Source organism: Tachypleus tridentatus, chromosome 13 (assembly GCF_004210375.1).
Source record: "Tachypleus tridentatus isolate NWPU-2018 chromosome 13, ASM421037v1, whole genome shotgun sequence".
NCBI lineage: Eukaryota > Metazoa > Arthropoda > Merostomata > Xiphosura > Limulidae > Tachypleus > Tachypleus tridentatus.
In genome coordinates this window covers 33,749,118-33,776,806 of record NC_134837.1, presented here as the reverse complement: position 1 = coordinate 33,776,806, position 27,689 = coordinate 33,749,118, and the positions used below count along the sequence as shown (strand labels likewise).

The window sequence follows — 27,689 nt, the reverse complement described above, 5'->3', positions numbered from 1 at the left end:
ATTACAATTTTTGACACTAATTAAGTCACTGCCTTTTTATTTGGGAACTAATTTTCTTAGTACTACAAAGAGCTTTGAAATTTCACAGAGGTGTAAACCTTCATGAAATCCCTAAACTTTTGCATGATGTGACAGATGTATAGTGTCCTCCTAGTGAACAAAACATTAAATTATTAAAAATACATCCTAAAACACTGCCTCTTCCTGAATTGTATATGCCCTTATATAATACACAAATGAAACAGTGCACTAAACTTCAAATTCCATGATTGGTAATAAAGCCATTATTTACATTAAACAAAAATCATTTCCCAATACATTATGAATTGAAGTTGTTATAAAGTTAGTACAATAAAAATTTTGATTAAGGAAACGAAGTGATTAGTATCATATTTTTACTGTATTTAAACCTTTTATTCTTTCCTGAAGCTTATGTGCAAATGGAATGATCTTTTGTTCAAAGCAACAAATGAATGTTAAAAACACTCCACAAAACTGGTCTTTATGCCAAGTGATCAGTGATGTTTTCCTTTAACCTAACACCACAAACCAACCTATCTTCTGGAATGTCAAGGATATGTGGATTAGTCAAACAAATGTTTCATGAAGCAGCCACCTGTATAACTGGAAGAAAGAGATAACAATGATCTGGACAGGGATATGCTGATAATCCATCATGATCTGTGCAACATGACATAAGGATGGAAATTTACTGTCATGAGTGATGCAAATATAGTTGGTCAGAATTTTGATGGATGATGACAAACTCTCCTAAAGCCCAACTGGTTAGCAATTTCCTGAAAGAAGAAAGTATTAAATAAATGGACAGTTCAGAATGCTCACTATATTTTACTTCAAAACAGTTATGAGAAGACACTAGTATGTAAATGACATTCAAATAGTGTTGACAAACTGGAAGCAGCTCTGATAGATGGGTGGATAACATTACAACAGCAACACACTGGATAATTCAATGTTTAGTATACCAAGTTGACATAACTTACATTAGTGTCTGAAGTAACTACACATCTTATTAACAACTATTTACTAATTGTTTATATAGCTACAACACGTGTAGAAACCAAATATTTCCATATGATCACACACACAAAAATAAACCTTGGTGTCAATGACATTACCAAATAACATTAGTTATGCCTTGTCACAGCCAGTACAAGGAAAACTCCATTGATGTCACACCTGTTTTGAGTGGCTTTGCTAATACCTTAAAATACTTAAGTCTTCAAGGTTTTAGAAACTATATTTATATCAACACATTGTTTAAAAATTAGCTGTTACTTTAATTATTATTGTATGTTTACAACAGAGTTGAACCTTTTATGATCTATAATGTATATTAATATTCTCTTAATCACAAAAAATTGTCTCAGAAAATAGTTTTCATACCATATCATATACAAAGGTGTTTTTTGTTTTTATTTCTTACATCTATTTGTTTATTTTACTCTGTAGAGACCACAAGTCTAGTAACTTGCAAGAAAACCTTTCCTGACTAATATCATTAACTAATAAACTTCTCAAGGAGAGAAATTCTGATAATATATATTAATTTTTATTTTTAATAGAACCTTATAAAATTTTGTTATGAAACGTAAAACAGCGCTTTAACACGAAATGGATGGTGGAGGGAGATTTAACACAAGCATGTAATATAATTCAGTCACAGTACTTTATGCACTGAAAAGTTTAATTAAACTATTTTAACAATGTTTTGGGGAACATGAATTATATAAAAACAAGTTAAAACAAATTAATTTATAAAAAATTATTTTTACTTATGTCAGTATTGCATTAAGTGAAGGTATCAGGTTCATTATGGTTGAAAATACAATCATGTAAAAAAAAATTGTTAGGCTGATAAAATGTTGCCACATTAACTATTTGGTGACACTACTATACTACACACACGCTTCTTGGATTATTTTAATAACTAAGTTTTATAAATGTACATGTTCAACTACTATTCTTAAATTTTATATAATTTACTCTCTCTCTTCTCTTGTGTGTTGAGGAAACTTTGTGGTGATAGTTTCACAGTTCAGGGTACTGTATATAACACATGGAGAATGTTAAGGGTATTTTATGGATTTAAATGTAGAGGGTTTCATGTTGCATCAGTGATGGCACTATGACTTAGTATCTAATCAATTGCAATTATGCAATAAACACCTCCAGTTTCCAGAATGGAATTGTGAATGTTAACATTTCTGGAGTGGTAAAGAGTGCTTTGTAAATTCATAATGTATTAGCAAAACAATGGCCATTGACTTCTAGTCTTGCCAAGAACTGCAATACAGTTTATAAGACAACACTTACAAAGTTGCCTGAAAAGCCTTATGAACAGGTGAAATTAATAAATACAGTCACCAGGTGATATAACATGTACTGTTGCACCTTATGTGCAATAATACTGAGTTGTTGTTCTATGTGACTGACTTCAATACCAGTTTTAGAATATAGTCTGCTTTTACATTGGCTTGCCACAAATGGAAATGGGTTTACAAACTTTCATATGGCAAAACTGACAGCTGTCTTCATTGGATCCTATGCTGTAGCCTCTTTTCACTAGTTCAGTTCTCTGCACACTTTCATGTTGGTTGAATGAACTGCACTGGAATCAGACAGCCCCATTTACACCTATGGGAAATATGTGAAAGATACTGTAACCTCTGGGGGCAATGCGACATTTGTATGAGCATTCTGTGTTTAATACTCCTATGCCATACCACTCCCACAATGCACTGCAAAATCTTCATGATTACCCAGTCAGTATTAGATTCAACTTTCTGAAATAGTTGCATCTATGCAGTTCAATGCAGGTATGCTGAAAATTATTCAAAAAGATTTTGAAACAAAAGTTCGTTTGTAAACAGTATTGCAATTACCTAATGGTGATCTAACTTTAACAACTGCTCCCATCTTGATAATTGACATAAATAGTGCTTAAATAATCTGAAGTTTTCCTATCATGTTTCCCCATAGTTAGCCAAATTGTTTGGATACAGAGAAGTCTCGCACCATGAAACTAAAGTGCATATCACATCCTGAAACCCGAGTTAGTGATATTAAAAGTGCTTTGTATACCAGTTTTCTAATACTATCGAATCTTTTTTCTTTAACAGGTGTCATCCTTTTTACCTTCATTAGTTTTCATGAGAGTTCAGCCATAGTTACCAGTGTACTTATGGGTGCAGGAATAATATTTTGTGGAACAGCTTCAGTTCATAACATGTATTTGTGGCAAGGAGAAAAGATAAGCAAAAGATACCTATTATCAAAAAGAAAACTCCATGAAGCAAGCCTGCACCCAGACTTAACAGCTCATGTTACAGAACTTTCCACACTTGTGTGACCATGTTCACGTTTCTGTGAAATTAAAGCCATTTACAGTCAATAAGTTTTTTGATTCTACAAGTGCATAGAATCAGTTACGGACTGAGAGGTACTTAACAATGGTAGTGTGCCAACATGTTAATACTGTTAACCCTGCCTCATCAATTTTAAGACATTATTAGCTAGCAGTGCTTTATCTGAAATAAAATGATTGTGGCCATGATTTTTAACTTATTAAATAATAAATACAACATATTCTCTCTCTCTTGTAAATATTATTATTATAAACCACTAAAAACCTTTAGCATCTTTTTTTATTTGATATATAAAGTTAATTTCACATCCAGAATTAGAAGGTAATTTGCTTGAAAACTGACTTAAGTCACTGAGCTGAAATTACCCCATTGTATGTTCAAAGATCATAGAAAAGATATTTACATCTTTTTCAAGTATTATCTCTCTCCTGCTATATGTTGTATCATAATAATTAGTACAGTTACAGGTGAATGTACCAGACTTCCAAATATCTCATTCACCAACTTTATTATCCTTCTTCCATGATAGTTTCTTCCATTATTCATTGTACATATTGCCACTATCAGAATAACAATGGTATTGAATTAGTTGAAAATAAAATTTCATTTTTTGGGAAAAACCAGTTTTGATTTAGTTTAACTTTCTAAATGAAATTACACATCACACAAAATCTTTAATACTAATAATGCTCCTTAAACATCCTTTAACACAGATAAAATGTTATAAAAACCTTTATGAATGCTTTAAGTTCTGAGAGCCAATTCTGATAATTTTCAATTGGAATAGATTGAACAAAATTAAGTCTAAAACAACAGGTGTTGTAAGCCTAATCATCTATATAATAAAAACCTTTTATTGAAAAATAACCTGTCGGGGTTTTGCACTCAAATGTTATGGTTCTGTGATGTAATAGTGGTTTTGTTTCATAAGAAATTTTTAAAAACAACACACCATGAAAACTTAAGGTTTAACTGTATTTACAATATTGAAAGATAAAACTTGATTAGAACTAACACTGCTCTACAACATCTCTCAGAATCTCATTTGATTTTATAACAACTTCCATATTCATGTATTACCCTACCTATTATTTTTATTTTCTCATACATCTTGTATAAATCCATGAAGGTAAACACTTTGCATTTACCCATTAAACATATCTGATAATATGAACATATAAAAAAAACTTGTATATTCTTAATCATTCCCTGAAAAAAATGACTACATCATCATAGAAGTCCTTTATAAAGTGAAACCAGGCAATGAATATTTAAACACTGTCATCTCAAATTTTATGCAAGGTCACTGTAGAAGCAACAACAACAAAACAAGTGTGAACATAGTATAGTTGGAAATTTATATATAATACAAAATCAACATAGTTGAGATGAAACAAACATCTTTGAAAACAGTTCATAACGTACAATTATTGTAGGCACCTCTCTTTCAGAATTTAACTTTTTTTTTTAATCTAAGTTTAAACTGATTTGCCTTCTCTATTGTGAGAATAGAGAATAAATAAATAAATTATTTTATTTAAGTTATTTTTTTCCCTCAATGAATGAAGGATCTGGATTCTAGAGTTTATCTTCAAATTATTACAGTTGTTAGGATTATCACATGAAATACATAAATTGCTACTTATTACTGGTCATAATTCTTGTAAAAAGAAATTTGTTAGTACTTGACATTTATAGAATCTTTTCGAAGCAGATGAATATGTAATGCCCAATTTTTAAGAACTTGAGTGGGTCCTATTATATTAATATGTTATGCTTGTTGGGATAAGAGAAAGTGGAGGCTGTCAACGACCAACAGAAGAATTGAACATGGAGAATGATGACATTTCTGACATACAAAACCGAACTGGAGAAAATCTTAATAATACAAGTAGTTTCCTATTAAGAAAGAAATGTACTTTATGTACGATAAGTAAAAGACAAAGAGGGCACTCTAAAAAAACCAAAAAAAACGTTCTTTTAAACATTCATGCAAAGCTAAATGAACTATCTGTACTAGCCATCCCTAACTTTTAAGTGCATACCAAAGAGAAGGCAGCTAATCGATAGCATCCACTGTTAACTCTTGGGCTACTATAAACTAGTGAAACTTAACTGACAGTGTTTATATACACCATGACCCCATAAGTGTGTTAAACACAGTTTTGTGGACACAAACCATAAACTCCTATATTCCTGATACAAACATTAGAATATAAAAGAAGATTTTCTATAAACAAGCAACCAAAAAAAGAGCTCACAAAATAAAGGAAAGAGACAGTAGTGATATATAAGACTAATCTGTTAGTGCCAAGATAAAATTGATATTCGTACAGGACATTCACTTAACATTTTTACTGCTTTTTTATGTAGAGCCTGTAGCATAACATCTCTTCGCATGTTTGCATTATGCCAAAGTGTTTGGATATACTGACATTCTTTTACATATATTCCCATAAAGGTGCATTTTCCTTGGTTATGTACAGTTATTCCCATGATAAATCCCCCAACGTTTTACAGCACTTATATGTAACATAGGTTAGGTAATAACTACATATTTTAACAAGATAATCTCATTTCACGGACGTTTTGGAACAAATCATGAGACTTGTCCAACATTCGCTGCATATTACTGTTCAGCTATAATAAACTTGAAGAAAAAAAAATTGGATTGTATATGCTTTCTCATGTACAAGAAGTTTCTTCTATCATTCCAGAAAAATCAAAATAAGGAATGTTTACAAAGCCTCCATATCTATTCCAAATAAATTTTAAGTAGTTGATGCCTGCAAAGTGTTTGCTGCAATTACATTTACTAAGACAAATAAGTTACACAAGTGGGAGTTATACACCAAAAAAATACTGCATACAATTTAACAATGCTGCTAAAATATGGGTTAATACAATATCACAAAACAACCTGTTTTAGGCTTTTGAAACCATGTAAAAAAGAACAAAAAACAATACTATAAGCAAATTATCATCTAACTCAAAAAACTAGGAATAGATATTGGTATTACCATGAAGGTGGTAAACTGTACAAATAAAAAGTTGTAGGTCAGGAACTTAGAAACTGTAAACTAATCAAACTAGATTCCAGTCACTTTTTTCATTTTAAAGATTCTTTTTGCCATTTAAACCTACCAAACGTATTTCTGTTTTAAAAAAAGGGTTAGCAATATTTACAAGTTCTTTATGATATTCTGGGTGATTATTATTTTTTTTTCCCAATTTATAGCCAAATACACGACACAAAATCATACAGGTAAAACTCATTTAAATCCAACAAACCTATACTGATATCATATTTAACCTAACTTACTATAAAAAGTGCATACTGACATACTACAAGGTTATGTGAAACAGAAGCTATTATTCACAGTGTAATGAAATATGTTAATCACAAGAGTGATATCTGTTTTTGACTATGGAAGACAATTGTTCTTTGCCAAATGTTACTATTTTAAAAACTTTAAGAATTTATAAAATTCATATTAATGATTAACATTGACTATTGCAATAAAAATCACAAACCACAGTTTCAAAAACATTATGCAAAAACAAAACTTATGAAATCACCAGATACAGAAATATCATATGCGAGTAGGATATGAATAAAACAAACAAACTACAATTTATGAACAAATAAATACTAAACTTTTCTTGGTGTTTTACAAACTTGTAATTAATACAATCACATAAAAACAGAATGTGTGCAATAAAAGTTAGTTAAAGTATTCAAACAACTTACCAATACTAATGGTGCAAAGACAGTTCTGCAAAATTATCATTTAATGATTTAGTTGTACATCTTTTGGAATATTTATATTCTTCCAATAAACCTACAACAGAAAGCATACAATTATTATTATTTTTTAATTTAACATTTAATATTAATAATTAACCATTTAATAGATCAATTCAATCTTATAAATGTGGGTAAAAACTAACCCATTGACTACTGATTCACCATATAGGATACAGTCTGCCTCTGGCAGTTGATGCAAAGGAGCTATATGGTGTATGACTTGCAAAAATTCCATGTCCAGTTACAGCAGCAATAATCAATGGGTTATGGAGAAAAAAAACACATTGGCTTCATTTTGTAAACAAGCTTTAACTGTCTGATACAGCAATATATATGCAAAAACGGCTCGTTTGAGTTGAGAAAATATCAAGTAGAAGAGCGAACAATGTTTCGACCTTCTTCGGTCATCATCAGGTTCACAAAGAAAGAAAGAGGTAACTGACCAGAAGATGATCACATGTTTGGAAGGGTTGTGTAACTGAGTGTCGGAATGTAGAGGGCCAAATAAACACAGCCATAAAACTATGCTCACCAGATAAAATTAATGATGAATTAGACAAAATAAAACAATACTTCATCAACATCAATAAGTTTCCTCCACAAACTGTAGAAAACATTATATGCATACACCTAGACAGAAAGCAAAATCAACCAACAAAAGTAAATATATCTCACAAATCAAAAAATCACGATACCACACACTGCTGCATACCAATATATTCCCAACATCAGCAGACAAATAACCAACATTTGGCAAAAACTAGTAATAAAACATGACATTCCAGTTAATATCAAATTTACTCAAAAACCAGGCACAAAACTGAGGTCTCTACTATGTAAAAACTACACTGACAAACACCACACCAACATTATTTATAAAACACAATGTGATAAATGCCATGACTTCTATATTGGAGAAACAAGTAGAAAAATGGAAACCAGATTCAAAGAACATGAAAAGTCACCTTCACACGTTTTCAAACACTGCAAGTCAAATAAACACAACATAACCATAGAAAACACTCAAATACTAAATAAAGAAACAAACATACACAAACACAAAATTAAAGAAGCCTTACTTATACAACAACTTAAATCCAAAATAAACCAACACAAAGGAACACCTTTATACCTATATTAAAAATAATAAAATAAATAATAAAAAATTGTATATTCAAACATCTAACACCGCCCTCTACATTCCGACACTCAGTTACACAACCCCTTCCAAACGTGGTTAGCTTCCGGTCAGTTGCCTCTTTCTTTCTTTGTGAACCTAATGATGACCGAAGAAGGTCGAAATGTTGTTCACTCTTCTACATAAAATATTTTCTCAACCCAAACGAGCCATTTTTGCATATATATATTTCTCTACAAGTGAGTTTTCTTGACATCACCGATTGTCTGATACAGCATTCTTCAGACCTTTAAAGAAATTTAAAGTTTTATCTTTACAGAGTTATTATACAAAATTTAGAAAATGATCACAAATATACACCACTGAACAGTAGTGCAAAAATGTAAACAGATTGTTTATGAAATTGAATGGTTCTCAGAACTAATTAGAGACAGGAGACAAATGATTATCTTTACAGATTTACAACATGAAAGCAGCCGACATTCATTCATTACAAAATATACAATTTTTTAAAATGAATATTGTATTTCTTTTTTGTTTCTAAACTTTAAATTCTAAGAAAAAGTTTGGTTTTTAAATTCCTACAATTTGCTTTAATAAATAAAAACTAAGTTGCATGAAACAGAATTTTAAAGAAATCAGTTCCTGTCAAAATTGCAATTAAACAAAAGATTTAAATCAGAGAAGCTTAAAATTCACCACTACTTGTGTCATTGTTTAAAAAAATTAATTTGAACAACTTTAAAAGTATTCCTCTTTACACATGCTAAGTAATTCAACTTTTATGTAACCTTTATACACATACACAATGTTTCATTACAATTTCTAATACTATTATAATTAATCCATTTAATGAAAATTTACTCTTTTGCAGACTATTTCAGTATAACAGAAATAAATTGCATACATACAGAAGATCTCATGCCTAAGACACAATACTTAAGTAATAATTATATTCCGACTCAAACATACTTACTGTGAAAACATGTTCGAGTATTTAGAAAAAAAACTATAAATGAAATATATATTTAATTACTGAAATGTGTTATAAATAAAGAGGAAACTATATAAAATTTTTATTGCTACTACTGAAATAGTTAATGATTAAAATAAATTAGTAAACTACTTTATTATTTTTCATTTTGATTATTATTTTAATGCGAGTTGGATCAAAATAAAGCTTTCACACAGTAGTTACAATTTATTTAGTTTTATTATGAACATCCAAAATGCTTACAGTAGGTAAACAAGGAAAAACACCAAACATCCAATTTCATTATGCTCATAAACAACAAACATACTGACCCCTTGTTTGATATTTGTTCTTTTCCACTATAGATACCCTTATACGCTGTTTCTTAAACCATGTATTATCAAGTTCCATAACAGCTGCTTCTGCCATCTTCATAGTTGGTAATAACACCAAAGCCTGTGAACTGGGCATCAAAAAGAAATTCATTTCCAAAAGTTTCACATCATTGTTTGTGTGTTTGTATACAGAGAGTTGAATAATTGTTTTAAAATTGATTCTAAGTATTCATATCAGCAAGTTATGCAACAACCACAACCTGTATAAAGCAACTGAATTTGAACTACATTTTGACATTAGTTTCCTACAAAACCCAATACCAGTAAACATTGATCAGTTTGGGAAAGACATGTAACAGCTCTTTCCAACACAATATTGATATAATCAGATAGAAATGTCTTCAGATAAAGGACTTAGAATTTCTAAAATAGGCAAGTCTATCCCAAATGAGAATTCATTCAAGTAAAAATATCAAATCAGTGACTTTGGAAGTACAGTAATGCTGAATTTAAAACTGATTAATTACAACTACTTGGACCTTTTGCCTTAGATCTCTCACCTGAAAGAATGATAAAAAGTTAAAAGAAAATATCAGAATATATTAATACAACTTGACATAAAACCAAAAGACTTATTCTTGATCATATAATTCTTATTACCAAAGAACCAAAGTCTGGCAATGTTTCAAAAACCAGTAGACATAATATTCATGATAAAAAGATTCATGGCAATGCATTTTCACAGAAATTATCAATAAACTAGTTACAAATGGCTGTATATGCTTATTTTGCAATACACGATTCCTGAAAATAGAAAAAGTCTGGATAAATCTAGGTTGTAAACCAGCCACACACACAGGAGAAATATAAAAACTTAATGCAATTCAGTTTAATAATTTGTTGAAATCTCTAATATTTTAACTGTTTTTCCTTCTTATCAAAACTTCAACATTTCATCCTACATTTATAATAATTTTAATTACATAGAAGTATGACAACTTATAGAACTACTAAAAGTTTAGAAGGCAATTTAAAAAAACGAAAATCTTACTGTCTGATCTTATTTTTTAACCAAATGTTTAGAGAAAACTTAAACTTTCTTCTGTTTGATCTTATGGTTCTTTATAGCAATGAAAAATCTCATTGCTATGACAGTTATTTCAGTTCTAATAAAAAATGTCCAAATGCTAAACAATACTTAAAAAATAAAGGTAATTTGCAAATTACGAGAATTTCTACCACTTTCCCATCAACATCTTTGAAATAATTTATTATTGGGAGTTGCTTATCACATTAAAAATGAAATATTATCCAAAATATTTTAAACATCTATTCACATCATTAGTCCTAATGGTATTTTAATACTGGAAAATATGAAACTTACAATGGCCTTTTTTTCATTGGTGCATTGATAACCAATTCCACATCCAATGGTTGAAACAAATCAAAAAGTTGCAAGATATCTTGCTAGATATATAAAAGAATTAAAAAGAATGTAAACAAGCATGTTATAGCATTGAAATAAAGACCACATTATTTCAAAAATAAAGTTCATTACAAATAACACAAAGATCTTCAAAATTCATTTAATCATGAATTTCTTGTATCTTATTTAATATTTGTAGTAGCTTCTACTGGTTTCAGTCTCATGAACAGACTACAGTAGTTTAATGAAGTGCCTTATTAACAAAAGTTCAGTTTATTCGAGTAACTTATATCATGTAAGCTTATTTATACATTAAAATACAAGCTAGTTTACAAATCTAAGTGATTTATGATGAGCTAAGAAAATTAATACACTGAACTGCACACTGGTTTAGCTAAGACTTATGAACTGAACTGCAGTTTATGTTAAAATATCATAAAAATAGTGCCAGCTGTCACTTTATCCTAATGCCAGTTATTCAAGGAAAATCAACATATTTTTCTATCCATTTTTTAACAATATATTTTGTCCATACTCATTTAGTGATATCATTCAAGATTTTAGAAACTTAATTCCAAACATCAGTTATGGTAAAAAGTTAAAATGGTATTTCAAAAAAGGTGACACTGTCTTTTTGTAATTCACTTTGACATTACGAACAGAAAATAAGGAATGCTGACAGCTTAAATCCTCCGTACCACCGTAGTGTAACCTGACCCTAATCAGTCTTAATCATAAAATCATATGGAATATTTTTAATAAAATGGTGAAAATCAATGAACATTCCTAATCATTTCACAAATGCAAATATGTATGTAACATAATAAGTAATACTTAAAACTGATAGCACCAACATGTAATTTCACAATTTTGGGGTAGAAAAAATATTAACTTTTTTAATTTGACAACTCCCAAAAACACCTTACAGTATGAAATTTATGCAAATATTTAATTTTATTTCAATAAATAATGAAGCTGAGTTCCTTTGTTAGAACAAGCCATGATGAACTAATTTTGGTCATTTATATAGCTTAAAAGAGTAACATGAGTAAGAACCATCTTAAATTTAATCAAACTAAACAAAAATGATATTAGGAATAAGGAAGTATGGACACTGTCAACATATGCATAATGGAGGGGGTGTATATAGTCCTATGTGCTACAAAGAAAAAAGTAATTGGAAGGTGAATCTGTCATCCCTCAGATTTCCATCTCAGGAAGCAGTGTTTGTGTGTCAAAGTTCACTTTTTTTTATTAAACACTTAGGTTACCAGTACCATGAGACTGTTTAGTTGGGACCGAGGAACAATATCACCAAGTATTTAATACTTATTCCCAATACTTAGGTTTTGAATGTATCCTTAGATCTGGCATCTCTTACCAGATAATTCACCCAGTTCTGTTTTCTTTTTGTCAGATCACTCAACTCAGAGTATGTTTTGTAGTATAAATGTTTGGTGGTTATCACACACTGTGTAATAGAGGTAACCTTACAATCATCTAGATTGCCCTGCATGCCTGCAGATTCATTCAGAACTCTAAACACCTAACTTATACATAAATAGTTTAGGCAGGTCACTTAATTACAGGGCGACAGAAATGATCTAGACTGCTTTTACATTTTTAAATTTGTCACTCTGTGCACTGAAATACATAATACCATCATAAAAAAAATGTCTCCCATAAAAACAGAAGTTTCCCCCTTAATATCTGTTAAGTCAGAAATATATTTAATAGAAAATACAATGTAATATGCACAGATTTCTTTCAATAAAAAAGTTATATAATTACTACTTTATAACTTCTTTAATTGGAAAATATGCTAAGAGAAAAATTTTCTGATCTAGGACATCCTATATAAAATAAGCAACTTTAGAAACAAATAACTAATGACAATTTTGCAATTTACTGTGGTGATCAGTTCTCTTCCATTTCATGCATGAATCATGAATACATAATACACATTAATAACTTCAAACAAGAAATGAAGCATGGGAAATAACTAGCTTAGCAGTGTTCTCCCAAGCCCTTTCTAACATGTCAGAAAAATACAGTTTTACCTTCACCAATACACTTTCCTGTGTACCAAATGGTATCAGATATATATCTAACACACTTCATTTGACAGGAAACAGCACTCCCTAATGAGATATTTATCACATGCAGACAACAAGCTAATGTTCTTATATTACTACATGCAATTAATTGTTTACTCTTTACATGCATTTGGTGCAGCAAAACTTGGGAACTTCAAACTTTCAGTACCGCATGCTTACTACTTCATGGTAGTTGTAGCACTGTATTTTCACATCTGATCTAGCATACATTCTTTACTCCCATATCTAGCCTGAAATATTCCTTAGGTGTTGGTTTTTGTTTTGTTTTTCCTAGAGGAAACCCTGCTCACACACTGAAACAATAAGTTTTAAAACATTTATATATAGCAATAATATACTGAAACTGAAATTTGGTTGTATTCTACAAAATACTAGCCAAGAGAGGTCATTTTGAAGACTAAAGCTCAGTTTTATATTACTGGATACACCAACATCAGTGCATGTGCACCACATCATTACAGCTTCTGTAATGGTAGCCACAATAAAAATAATAAACATATATAAATGTATAATACTCTGACATTTAAACTATTTAGACTAAACATTTGTGTTATAATCTGTAATCACTCTAGAATGAAGAAAAAACAACTTATATTCATTTCCTAATAATTTTTATGGAGTAACACTAGAAGTCAGTCAATGTGTGTGTGTGTGTGTGTTTTTTTTCGTATAGCAAAGCCACAAAGGGCTATCTGCTCAGCCCACCGGGGGGAATCAACCCCTGATTTTAGCATTGTAAATCCAGAATATTTGATAATTACCTGAAGGTTATAAAAATTTTGCATGTGAAATTTGAAAATGTTCTCATGCCTAAAAGTATCCTTAACCCTAAAATAAATTTGCTTGGTGGATAGTCAAGACCCTGAAAGAAAAATCTGTGAGCAAATCTTAATACTTAATTAAAAACCTGATATTTTGTGTTTGAAAGTCTTATAAAGTTTACCAATAACCTAGAAAATGTTTTGAAGATACACATACATTACCAAAAATCATAGTATAATTGCTTTTGCGGTTGAAAGCTGGGTGGATTCCACCTAACCACAGTGGAACAGTTGAACAAAATTTAAAACTTGCTCTAAACACCATCTTAAAACTACTACTCCTATTTAGTTCATTACAGGCAAAATTAGTTTTGTCTGTTACAACTACATTTCACAAATCCTAATAATTTAAATCCACTGTTAGGTCATAGATGAAGAGGTACAGTTTTGAAGTGACTTACTTTTTAATAATAATAATAATGTGCTCTTCCAAGCAAATTGATCAAATATAAATAATATCTAACAGCCCTATTTTCATCTCACTCAAACAGTTTATTATGCACTTACAAATTCCTATTCATAACACATTCACCAAGTGAACAAGTGCAATAAAAGGCAGAGGTGATGCAAAGCTCTAGCAATAGACTTAAGTTAAACTGGGGAATACAAATGACAACTAAATATTTATAATCTTCTTAAGGTGCACAGAAATGATAGGAAATAAACAATTAACAGCACATTTTATAAATTTTTATTTTCACTGCACTTACTAAGGATTTATTTTATTTATTTATTCAAGATTTGGTTATTCATTCAAATTATTTTTTGTCAATATAAACAATTTTTTTTTCTTTCTGTGCTCTCAGTAATAATACACTAGATGACCTTGTGGTTATAAAATAACATGCCACAATCATTTATCTTATATACAAAGCTAATATAAAATTACACTATCAGATCCATTTAATGGGCTATCCTTGACTATCTGATGTGGTTAGAGCAAATCACACAAGTTATTGCTCATACTGATATAATGCTTTAAAAAAATAAATAAAAAAACTGGTGTTATTATATGAAAATAACAACTAGTTTTATGCATGTGTTCTACTACATTTTGGAAAACAAGTTACTAAACAAAACAGTTTGTTATAAAATCCAACAACTTTAGCTCTGAAGATTTCTCTTAAGACTAGCGAAGAATATTTATCCCAAAAGCCACTTTTAAGGAAAATAAACTAGTTTTTCCAATGTTATTTCTTTTGAAAAGTTATATTACTTAAAATTTAAGTTACCATTAATTGTGTTAAATTACCTGAGTTGTCCCACATGGAAAATTCATGATGCTGATGAGAGTACACTCCTCAAACTGATCTTTCACTAAATAACCATCATTATTTGAAATACTGGACAACTCATCTGTAAAACAGCCAATGTAAGATGCTAATATTTAAAGTTTTACACATTATACTCCTTTAAAGCTTTTTTAGCATTAACTCATAAGTATATTTTTAAAAGTGCAAATTACAACCTGATGCATGAAAACAATAAATAAAATCAAGTCATCTTAGTTTTAAATAAAAATAATTCTACCTATATTACCAGTAATAAGTGTTATTACTCCTCTGAGTGCTAGGTTTCTAATTATAAAAACCTGCAGAGAAATATTTTAATTTTTTTTTTTAAAGTTTGTATTTTAATAAATTACTAACAATACAACAGTATGCCCAGTCTGATAAACAACAATAACAAATATTTATGGAAGACAGCTTCACATGCTTAAATACAAATTTCACAAAACATCAACATTCAAAAACTTAATCATGCCCAAATAAGATATCTAAATATGTAGACATTTAAATTATGTTACATGCTAGTTTTTGGCAAACTATAAGCATGAATAAACATTACAATGCTTTAAATTATAAGTAATTAATTAACCCTTAAACAGTGGGAAATGTTGTATGTAGCAGCATCGATTGAAGATAGCCACCATTTAAGGGTTAATTAGCTAAAATTTAAAACATAATATCTATACAGAAAATGTCATTATTAAAAGCTATAAGGCCTCATTTCAATGTGACATTGAAAGAAAAAATTATGAGTATTCAAATCTAACTCTCAAAATACTACTAAAATACTGACTTGATAAAGGTTTCCTTCTATAAGCCAAGCAAGGATTTATGACTGTTGGAAATACATAGTCATGCTGTAATTGTTCTGGATAATACACAGAACAGTGATATTTTGAGGGAGAGAGTCTGCTGTTTTTCTGCCTAAAATTAATCAGTTGGTGGAATAATTGTTTCCTCCAATTAACCCTTTCTAAGGGCAGAAGTCCAACATACTCCAAAGGTGGGGGTCCATCATACTCTAAGGGAGGTGGCCTATCGTGCTCTAAGGGTGGAGGCCCATCGTGCTCTAAGGGTGGTGGCCCATCGTGCTCTAAGGGTGGAGGCCCATCGTGCTCTAAGGGTGGAGGCCCATCGTGCTCTAAGGGTGGAGGCCCATCGTGCTCTAAGGGTGGTGGCCCATCGTGCTCTAAGGGTGGAGGCCCATCGTGCTCTAAGGGTGGAGGCCCATCGTGCTCTAAGGGTGGAGGTTCATCGTGCTCTAAGGGTGGAGGTTCATCGTGCTCTAAGGGTGGAGGTTCATCGTGCTCTAAGGGTGGTGGCCCATCGTGTTCCAAAGGAGGAGGCCCATCGTGTTCCAAAGGAGGAGGCCCATCGTGTTCCAAAGGAGGAGGCCCATCATGGTCTAATCGTAATGATTCATAAGACCCTTTTATTAAAAGTTCATCATATGTGTTGTTTCTGAATTTTCCTTTGTTGTTTTCTTTTTTCCCCTCTACAGCATAAAGTTTCAGTTTTCGTCCTTGTATGTCATAATCAGATAGTTCTTTAACAGCCTTTTTCATAGATTCCCTACTTTTGAACTGAACAAATGCAAAACTGAAAAAGGAAAAAAAAACAGACAAAATATATTAATTACTGTATGTATTTCAGGTACATAAAGCTAGAATTGAAATAAAAAAAATTACATCCAGAAAATTTCCACCTAAAGAGTAAGTAGTAAGCACATCCTCCAAACTAAACAGAAAAAAAATGACAGTTACAAGACAGCAAAAACGTGTTTGGGTAACATTGTGTAGTTCAAACCTTAGACAATCCAATCTATAACCTAACATACTGGATCAGTAGGCCAAACTCATTCCACTATTAAAAATAATGTATTTCTTTCACAATAAAACAACAAACAATAATATTATACAAAAATCTGAGGATAAGTAATAAAAACAAACACAAGAACAAAATGCATTCATGTATAAAACGTTTTACTCACCATTTAAATGATTCTGTGAATAAATAATACACTTCCTCTATGTAGACAAAATAAATTAAGAAAACTTGTGACTTTGTGAAGACTTAGTAAAACATTAAGAGTTATCACACCACAACAGCAAAGAGACCATAAACAACTACATATGTTTTCTAAAAATTTAAAAGCCTATCTAATATACTTACATCAGTAAGCAATTTCATAATTCTCTGGTGCTTAAGTGTTATTGCTTGTTACTAAGCACATATCTACTCAAGGGGCTATCTGTGCTCTGCCCACCACGGGTATTGAAATCTGATTTATAGCAGTATCAGGCCCATTGGGGGACAGTATAAAGTGACAAACAGATACTTACCTTATTCAGTTTGCTCTCATGCTGTTAATAATCAAGTGACTTTAAAATCTGAATCTCCTTGACAAAATAAGGACCAATTTATGCAGTGTTTTGAATTATCCTCAAGACTTATTGTGCTTGTATCAATGAAACATACATGAGCTTTGCTTTCCTGCCATAATATAGATTTCACAGTTGTAGGTGTGACAGAAAACACATCTTCTGGATGTGTGGAGGTGGGAAGAATGCATATCAGATGTAAACACTTGTTTGAAATTAAATTTCAAGTTGCATAAAATGTAAAATTCAAATCACGTAGGATTACCTCTGAAACACTAATAATGAAACAAAGAAGGTAAACAGAGCCAAGCAAATATAAGCTTTTTTCATAATTATTGTGAGACAAGAACAAGTACTCTACAACTAAGCATCTACACGAACGTGAACCCAATCAAAGACACTAGCAGACAATTTGAAATAAACAGCTTAAATACATTGAACGATTAGGACCAGTACAATCATGGGATCGCCCTGTAAATTAGACACAGACTGTACAAGGCCTCTAAAATTGTAAAATATTTTATTTTAATAGAAACATTAATTCAATCTGTTAATTTTGCTTACTATGGATTCTTCATTGTGATTGGACAGTAGTGCTTATGTAGGTTGTCCAGATGCATAAACAGTAAATTGCATGGAAGGTTAGAGAGTAATTAAATCCTTGGTAAATTAACTGTTGCACTACAATGTATAAAGGAAATTAAGCTCCTAAAGTCATATGATTGTTGATAAAATGAGAGTAAACTAAACAGAGTCAGAGATTACTTTCCTTGATATGTACTGCCCTCTATTTACACAAATTTTCACTCACCACTAGTCTTTATTCTTCCACATGGTATTGCTGAATTTGAGTATGCAAATAAGCATGCAACAACTATCCACTAGTAAAGGTGCAATACACCCTCCTAGTACACCCAACACTCTCTTGCAGTAGATCCCAATCTTCACTTTGAGGTTAGGCATGAAAAATACACCAGAAATGGGGAGGATAAATGAAAGTGTGAGAGAAGTAAATACCTATTAGAAATACATTTTCAGTGTAGGAAAATATTAACTTCTGATACAATAACTAGAATCCCACATTGAACAGATGAAGAGACTAGTGTAAAACTTGAAAAACTAGCAATTAACATTGTGCAGGTGGAGATACTGGCATAAAAAAGTATCTGAACAGTACCAAAGAAGCGTGCCATCTCAATGTAGAGGAAATACACAAATGGGAGACTGCACCACATCTGAGCCAAGTATACTATTCACCTTTGATGAATGATGCATTGTGAAATAAATAGAGTGGTAGAGAGGCACATAGGAAAGAAAAAGTGCCTGTGGTGTAGAGTGATTATGTTGCATCAAATCATAAATGGGAGACCAACTCTAGTCCAAAACCAACAGTACTGAGATGGAACCAATCAGTCTGTGTTAGGAGGAAGGTCCTCTACCATTCATCTCGGAACCAGGCATCAGGAGGGAAGGACATCTATTCCAAGAACCCAAGTCAACATGTGTGCACATCAACCTCTCTTTCTCTTTTCCTAGGAAATGACATCCAGATGATGAAAGTAAGGTGGAAATATAATATGGTAAGACAACTGCAATGCAAAAAAATGCAACACTGTGAAGTTATTGTCCAATCCATGATAGGAAGATGGTTTCAATCTATTAACATGCGAGAATTTATGTTAACTGGTCTGACTACAACCAATATCAATCACCTGGGAACCAACATCAAATTGGTAGTAGGAAGGAGAGTCCTCACTTGAAAGAATGAACTTCATACATGAATGTGACAGAAAAATCCAGTTCACACCAAACAGTATCTAGAACAGTAATCATTACACTTGTATTAGGAAGACAGTCACACCACCTATACCTGTAGAACACTACTACCCTGCTCTCAACTGAGTAGAATTCAGTATACCCAAAAGAAAGCCTCCATAGTTAACCATTCCAGCAGCTGAGAGCTATTAAGTAGTAAAAATTCCCATACTCCTGCAGGGGAGAGAATTGTGTTGGAAAGTCCAGAGAAAGAGCAATGGGTAATCACAAAACCCTATTTTGAAAAGCACTAATCTGCATCTGCTTTTCTCATGTTAGTCCATGAGAATATGGCCCAGGACAAACACATTTGTGAAGCAAGACAACAGGAGGAAGAACCTATTAGCAGTTCTGCTAAACACTCCATCTCAACAGTAGGCATTATTAACAGTAGAGTATAATTTAAGATTAAGCATACCTGGACAGGCATCATTTGTCACAAATATCGGCAAGAATAGGGCGAGAATTAATGTGAAGTGATTCCAGGGCCAGTAGAGAACTAAGAAAGTCAGTATAAATAGTGCAGTTTGAGTACTGCTTAGCTTCTATGTGATCCAGGGCAAAAGTGGCATAACGTTTAGAAGTGCACACAAACTGTAGAGGGGATTCTGTGCACAACCACGAACCACAATAAACAATAGCAGAGTACCCAATTTCTAACCATCTGTATAAATGGGAATGGAAGGATAGTTTAAAAGATGTTCAGTAAATAAAAGACAGTACTTCCTATTGGGAGTATCTGATTTTCTCAGATGACTTAAAAAAAGGTAACAGTTGGGGATTGTAATAAGCCATGGTGGGATTGGCTGACCAGTAGATACAGCAATGTTATCCATGGACAGACCCTGAATTTGAAGGTCAAAAGGAACAATGGCAGATTATCTGTTCTGAAAAAGCATGGAAGGAAAACACATCTCCAGGTGGGATGCTGTGGTAATGACTGAAGTTTTGAAGCATACATTAAAGACAGATGCAAATGGCAGAGGTGTAGAGGAGGTTCATGAGACTCAGTGTTCAAGCTCTGGACTGGGGAAGTGCAAAAAGCCCCAGTGCAGAGCTAAAGTCCCTAATGACAAACATGGTCCAACATCTTCAAGGCTAAGGTCTATGGCATAGCCATAAACCAGAAACCCATAGTCTAGTTTTGATCAAATAAGAAAACAATATATCTTTAGCACAGAACATCAATCGTGGCCCCAGTTGGTGAAAGAGAGGACATGGAGGGTGTCCAGTGCTCTTGTACATTTAACTCATAGCTGCCTGATGTGTGGTATAAAGGGCAGCTTATGATCATATAAGCCCAATGAACTTTGTCTCAAGGCCATGGGAAACACAACTTCACTGACATGGCATTCAGGATCATGGTTTTAGAGACAGAAAGAAGTTAAAACCATTTGCTGTGGTCCACTTCAGTAAACAATTGAGGGTGGTTTGTAGCTGCCGTCCAATATACCTCATGTTTGACAACTGACATGACATGTGAAAATCATCAACACAAAGCTGTTTGCAACAGCAAGAGGGAGTTGTTCAGTGGTGGCATTTATCTTTATACTGAAAAGTGTAACACTCAAAACACACACCTGAGGAACTCCAAGTTATTGTAGAAAACAACAGGAAAGTGTCAAACCCACATGGACTTGGAATCACCTGCTCATTAAAAACTTAATAAAAATGGGCAAATGGCCACATAACCCATATAAGTGGAGGTTTTGCAAAATGCCATACCTCCATGTAGTATCATAAGCTTTCTCAAGATCAAAGAATATTGATGCAAGATGTTGTCATTTTAGAAAAGCTTCTCTGATGGACGTTTCAGGTTGAATCAGGTGGTCTATGGTGGAGCGTTGTTGTCAGAACCCACACTGGGGTTCTACAAGGCAAAATTGGTTTAGAGAGAAAGAAAAAGGGAAACTGGGTAATCCAGGTGATCTCTGGTGAAGTTTTATTGATCATAATATACCTGCAGAGGAAACCTAATGTCAGCCTGACCAAGGGAAATAATGGCCTTCAATGAAGCACAAGTAACTTCTTGTGCAGATAGAACAGGTGAGGATTGAGCCTTTTATATCAGAAGCTTCATGGAACACAGTTAAAAGGAGGAGGCTTGGCATAACTGTAATGGAAATTGAAGAATATCCCAAGATGAATGACAACAGGATGAAAATCCTTAGTCTTCTTGGGTACCACAAAAAGATGGAATAGGAACCTAGAGAAGTAGAAACTACCAGTTCTATAGTGCTCTTGAAAAGAAAATTCTCAATTGCTGCTGAAAGCTGCTTATTGAAAAGAGTATCCCAAGAAAGTGGGGAAAAAATAGGGATAATTGATAGGTAAAGAGGTAATAGAAAGTGAGAGTCATTTTGATAAGGCTCAAAGAACCAGTGAATCTGTGATAAACAAATATCTACAAAAAGCAGCAGTCTGGTGCACAATGGACCCAATTCAATAGGGCAGTCACCAGTACTGTTGATGGCATACAGATTGGCAGTATGAAGTAGTACACAATGAAGGAGAGACCTGTGGTGAAAGAAAATGTAAAGGAGAGGAAATAGGTGGGCAGGATGACACAGGAACAGGTGCTGGGAAAGGTTGTGACAAATAAATGGCCAGGGAGGAGAGAGAAGTACATAAATGGGCAGATTCCACTCTCAATTCCAATGAATCAGGATAATCCCCAAAGACAGTTGCAAAGATGTTGGGGAAGGGGACAGATCCATAAATTAAGAGTCCTTACTTAAGTGGCCCTAACAACAAAGGAACCATGTGTGGAGGAACAGAGCACAGAAAAAATAAACTCATCAATGTGGATAGGAGAATGGAATGGATATCTGCCAACCCTTCAGCTATACCAAGCAAAGCTGAATAAAACAAATAAATAAAAAATAATCACAAAAGCAATATTTCTTTGTTCTCATATACTCACACTTTATTTTCTTTCTTGAACAGTTTTCTTACTTTAACAATGTCATACTCTTGAAAAATCTTGAAAAGCTCTTTCTGTAAAACATAAAAAAATCACAAAAAACATTACATCCAGTACACACTAACCAAGCATATTAATTGATTTAAATACTCATTTACCAAAACCTTTACAAAGTCTTCAAAATTTCATATATAGATATAATTTTAAGATTATTCCCTTAATTATGTTTTACTTCCATGGGTATTTATGAGTTATAGTCACAATGTAAATAATTATTTCTGGAATTGTTTGGTTGATTGTGGTTTATTATGTTCATTATATAAATTATTTAACCATAGATTTGTTTTACAGAAATATACACTGGATATTGGTCATTCCAAATTGGGCCCTCATCACTATCATGTCCATCTCGTTTAAGCACCTACAGACCAAAACATATACTCTTCAAAACAAGAAACACAAAAGGGATATTTTTTTTATTTTAAAGAGAAATATATGTAATAATGTTACAAGCTCAGAGTATGTGATGTTACATGTGTTAAGACACTGATTGTCAGACCAAAATGACAATAAAAGTTGTGCACTTTGAAAATGGAGGAAAACATCCAATAAATTTGTTTGAGAGATCTGCATGTTCTGCAAGTGCAACATGTGCAAAATCCTAAAAGTGATGGGTTCTTGGTTTCCATAGCTCAGTGTTAAGCCACCGACAAGCAATACAGTTACGCCAAGACTGACTGAAGCACAACGCAACAACACCATTGGTCGCTTGGAAGCAGGTGAATCTCGATCAGATGTTGCCAGAGCTGTGAATGTCCACCCAAGCACCATCACAAGGCTATGGAATCATCACCAACAACATGGATAAACTCGTGACCGTCCACGATCTGGCAGACCTCATGTGACCACGCCCGCACAAGATCGCTACATCCGGTTATGTCACCTTCGGGATAGGACCACCACTGCAACGTCTACTGCCTCAACCATACCAGGGTTGCGTAGGATTTCCAATCAAACCGTACGCAACCATCTAAGAGATGCAGGAATCTGACCTCGACGTCCAGTCAAAGGCGTCATCCTCACCAAGCAACATCGTCAAGCACGGCTGCAGTGGACTTGGGAACATCGGGTATGACCTCATTGACGATGGAGGCATGTTTGGTTCAGCAATGAATCACGTTTTATGCTTCGTAGGCAGGATGGAAGGACCTGTGTTTACCATCGCCGAGGTGAATGTTTTGCAGCAAACTGTGTGCAGGAAGTTGACAGATTTGGTGGTGGCAGCTTCATGATGTGGGCTGCAATCATCTACAATGCCAGAACAGACCTTTTGCACATTCAGGGAATCTTACGGCTCAACAATATGTCGATGAGATTCTTAGGCCCCATGTGCAACCCATCATGGTGAACGTCAACAACTTTTTTCAACATGACAACACCCGTCCTCACACAGCCCGACTCACCACTGTCTTCTTGAGACACCACAACATCAACGTTCTTCCATGGCCCCAGATTACCAGATTTAAACCCCATCAAACATCTTTGGGATGAGTTGGACCGACGTCTGCGACGGCGACAACCTCAACTGCAGGCTCTACCCCAGCTTGCAGCAGCTTAGCAGGCTGAGTGGACAGCCATTCCACAGGATGTGATTCGTCATCTCATCACTTCCATGGACAGGAGATGCCAAGCAGTTATTGATGCTCACGGGGGGCATACTCATTATTGACGTTGAGTGACGTTAAACTTCAACTAGTGAGCGTGGACTTCGCCTTTGCAGACTTTGGATGTTCAGCAGTGAATGTGCAAAGTTTCACACATATCATACAGAACTACCCAGAATAAACTTAACAATTTGTCTCAAATTTTGCCTTTTGCATTTCTTTTTTTTTGAAGAGTATATATTGTATGGATTTCACTTCTACCGAGTAAACTATGTACAGTTTCTGTACTGTTCAACAGTGTAGTACCAAATTCAGGTGGCAAATATCAAAGCTCATGTTTGTTAATCATTAAAAACATGAAAATTACCAACAAAATGGTTTAGAACACTAGATTGATACAAAAAAAAATCGAAAAAATATATGAATAAGCAGTCACAAGTACATTAAAATATACTAACTTGTAACCACATTCAGAACAAAGATATTATTAATCTAATATTCTACTAATATAAAATTCCAGTAGCATCATACACACACACACACACAAATAATGTCTGAAATCTAATTTATTGCCCGAATCTTAAATGAAAAAAATCAGTTAATTTGATGACATATATCTATATAAACAACTTAATCATCTTCACATAAACAATGTCTGCAATTTTTGTAAACTTACTTTGCCAAATGTACTTGGATAATTTCCAACATACATCTCACAGCAGGTATCATCTGACACCTCTTGACTCTCATCATTTCTGAATCTGACACCTCTCGACTCTCATCATTTCTGGATTTCTTTAAACTCATTCTTTTATCTAAAAATGATTTGAAATATTAAACTCAGTTTATAAATGGTACATTATTATTGACTTGAAACACATCAAGTTTTTTTCACCATAAAAACTGAAAATTTCTCAATAAGTGTGTAACGAAAAGCAATGACTTTCTCCTTAATTTGAACATTCTTTTTTCACAAAATGTCTTCTCAGTTCTTTACAACCTAAGCCTAAATTCTCTCTAATGGTTTAATTTCTCCCTTATTGTCTTATGACCCATGATTTAAAAGACTATGTCTTTAAAATGTTTGCTCCACTGACTATTAATTCTGAACCAGTAATGCTGTCATCTGGAGTACGTATATTTATCAAAGGGAAAGTTATTGGCTTGTAGCATTATAAATTAAAAGATATGAAGTCATAAAATTAGAAATCAATGAATAGCAGGATTGACCATCACATTATAATGCCCCCATGGCTGAAAGGGCAAGCATGTTTGGTGTAATGGGTATTCAAACCCTTGACCCTCAGATTATAAATCAAATGCCTTAACCCACCTGGCCATGCCAGGTCTTTAGATGTATAAACCCTAAAACATTAGTCGTTGATTGGAGTAAGTTTTATTGTAACTGTTGATAATTCAAATTTTATCAAAAATCTTAACTTCCAATAACCAATAAATGACAAACAAGACCAGTATTACTGGAATTTCTTTTATACTCAGAAATCAATCAACTAAAAGTTTTATTTAACAACATATAATTTCATAATTATAATTTTTTAAAGAAATTGTATTTGTAATCACTGGTTAAAAAAAAGGAACTTCTACTGTCTTAAGATTCTACAGAACTATGTGTGTGAATCATTTTGGCTCAGATGAGCTTTACAACTCCTAATTATACAGGAACAAGCTTGCACTTTACAAACATACTCGCACACCAAGTTGTTTTGTGTCACACGTACCGTATTTCAGCTGATTAATTTGCTACATTTAACTCTTTCACTGCCATGTTTATTTTTAAGACTCATGCAGGAACACATATCAGAATAACTAAACCTCATTTATTCATTACAATCCAGTAGCAAACCAGGATGAAAATCTTAACACTTTAGAGTTTTCAAAATTGGTCACACAAACAAGTGTTAAGCCATTTGTATTAAGTTATAACTATTTTGTGAACAATTGTAGTGGTTTTAAGAAATAAAGATTTTATAACATGTTTCCAGAACTATAATATTTATAGGTTTCATCTTTTTTGTGCAAAAGAAAGAGTTACTGCATAAGGAGAATCACACACCAAAATCTACATTGGGTGAAAAAATCTCGGTACTGATGAACAAGAGCAAAATATGGTATAAATGCTTTAATCTTAAATTAGGAGTCAACACTTTACAAAATAAACTCTATTTGTATTCAAATCAACAAGTGATGACAGTCCTACTTTTCATGCTTAAGTGGCTTTAAATATTGCTGGGTCTTTTACAGTACACTTCTTAGAATAATGTGGATGTACATACAATATTTAATGTTGAGGTAAAGGCACATTAAAACTAGAATATTCACATACTACACTAAAAAACAACAATTACCAAACCTTTGCAGAAATTGCTTTTATTTTTCACTCAGCTGTACCTCCATTTTATGTTCAGCTTGTAATACCACAGATTTAATACTATTAGAATTAGCAGTTTAATTCAATTATATAAAAATTAATATAAGTTACTGATAGTGTTAATACAAATTTTCATATTATGAACAACAAAACTTGTTTCATAGTTAATTTTACATTCTTCATTTATGATATTTTTTAGAAAGATCAAATAGTATTAATTTTATTATTAATACTAACAGTAATATTATTTACTTTTTTCAAGTCTGGGTGTGACAGTACTACTACATCAGCTCAAAAATAAATCCAGTGAAACTTGGGCAATGCTGAAACTTCAAGAAAGTGAAGCTTCAAAATGGTTTCATTCTTTTCTAAAACAAGATTCGAAATATTCTGGAACAACCTTAAACATTTGCTTAAAATTATTAATATAGCTTAATAATGATGGCAAAGCACAGTTTGTATTAAGTTTATAATTTTGTTTTTTGTTACTGAAACTGTCTCATTGTTTCCATACTTAATAGTATTGCAAGAGAGGCAGTTTTCAATGGTATTACCATTATTAATGGTACTACAGTGAGAAGTACCTCTCTTAAATACATATGTGCAATACTTGCATGTGAATGTTTTACACTTAAGCACATTAACTATGATTATGTTAAGTGTATTCTACATAAAGAGACTGTCCCAATATTTCTCGCTGAATATTAACATCATATTCTTAGTGTCAATGCTACTGTTACGGAGTTAGTAATGTGTCATTCTTCTCCAGTAGCAGTACTATACAATTGAAATTCAAAGTATGATATTAATACTATATTATTTTCTTAAATATAATAAAAGCAACAGCATAAAGGCTTACGTTATTTTTTTTTTTTTAATTAGCATCAAGTAAAGTTATACAGAATAATTATCACATTTACATTCCTCACCAAGTCAGAACTTTTACGTCTTCCTAAATTAATTTCTGATTGTTATTAACAGCGAAAAAACCAAGAGAAATTTACGGTCAGATCCGTATTTTATTCTTAGCGTTACCATTACCTCATGTTTCAGACCGTTGCGCCACATAACGGAATTGTTTGATGTATAAAGTCTCGTGTTCAAAATTAAAATAGCCTCAGATGGTGTTCGTTGTTGTAAATTAAACGCAAAGCTTCATAATGGAAAATCTCTACTCGGCACGCATGGAGTACTAAAATCTGAATAAACTTTTAGATTTAC

General features: G+C 32.6%; 2 protein-coding genes across 9 annotated transcripts in view; one reads left to right on the top strand and one right to left on the bottom strand.

The window, feature by feature from the left end:
• LOC143240329 (uncharacterized) overlaps nucleotides 1-4,009 on the top strand; it is a 28,740-nt gene extending 24,731 nt beyond the window's left edge. Inside the window, exon 4 of the mRNA XM_076482589.1 lies at nucleotides 3,144-4,009. Coding sequence (XP_076338704.1) covers nucleotides 3,144-3,373 — 230 coding nt within the window. The 3' untranslated portion in view covers nucleotides 3,374-4,009. The remainder of the gene's footprint in view (nucleotides 1-3,143) is intronic.
• LOC143240328 (uncharacterized) lies at nucleotides 21-27,532 on the bottom strand. Of its 8 annotated transcripts, none has more exons than XR_013021718.1 (11): nucleotides 27,398-27,532; nucleotides 24,848-24,894; nucleotides 24,756-24,815; nucleotides 22,416-22,489; nucleotides 16,090-16,895; nucleotides 15,260-15,363; nucleotides 11,028-11,110; nucleotides 9,641-9,771; nucleotides 7,141-7,231; nucleotides 3,793-3,949; nucleotides 21-797 (listed from the first exon to the last, which is right to left on the bottom strand). XR_013021718.1 is itself a non-coding variant. In XM_076482583.1 (11 exons), exons 3-10 carry the CDS (start codon nucleotides 24,884-24,886, stop codon nucleotides 7,146-7,148), a joined length of 1,383 nt encoding a protein of 460 aa, XP_076338698.1. In that variant the 5' UTR covers nucleotides 24,887-24,894; nucleotides 26,721-26,836; nucleotides 27,398-27,521; the 3' UTR covers nucleotides 21-797; nucleotides 7,141-7,145. The 8 variants fall into 8 exon arrangements, 6 of the variants coding, with proteins under 6 accessions (XP_076338698.1, XP_076338699.1, XP_076338697.1 ...); XR_013021717.1 differs by lacking the exon at nucleotides 3,793-3,949 and adding an exon at nucleotides 2,528-2,658; XM_076482583.1 differs by lacking the exon at nucleotides 3,793-3,949 and adding an exon at nucleotides 26,721-26,836 and having other exon boundaries at nucleotides 27,398-27,521.
• Nucleotides 27,533-27,689: the final 157 nt, after the last annotated feature.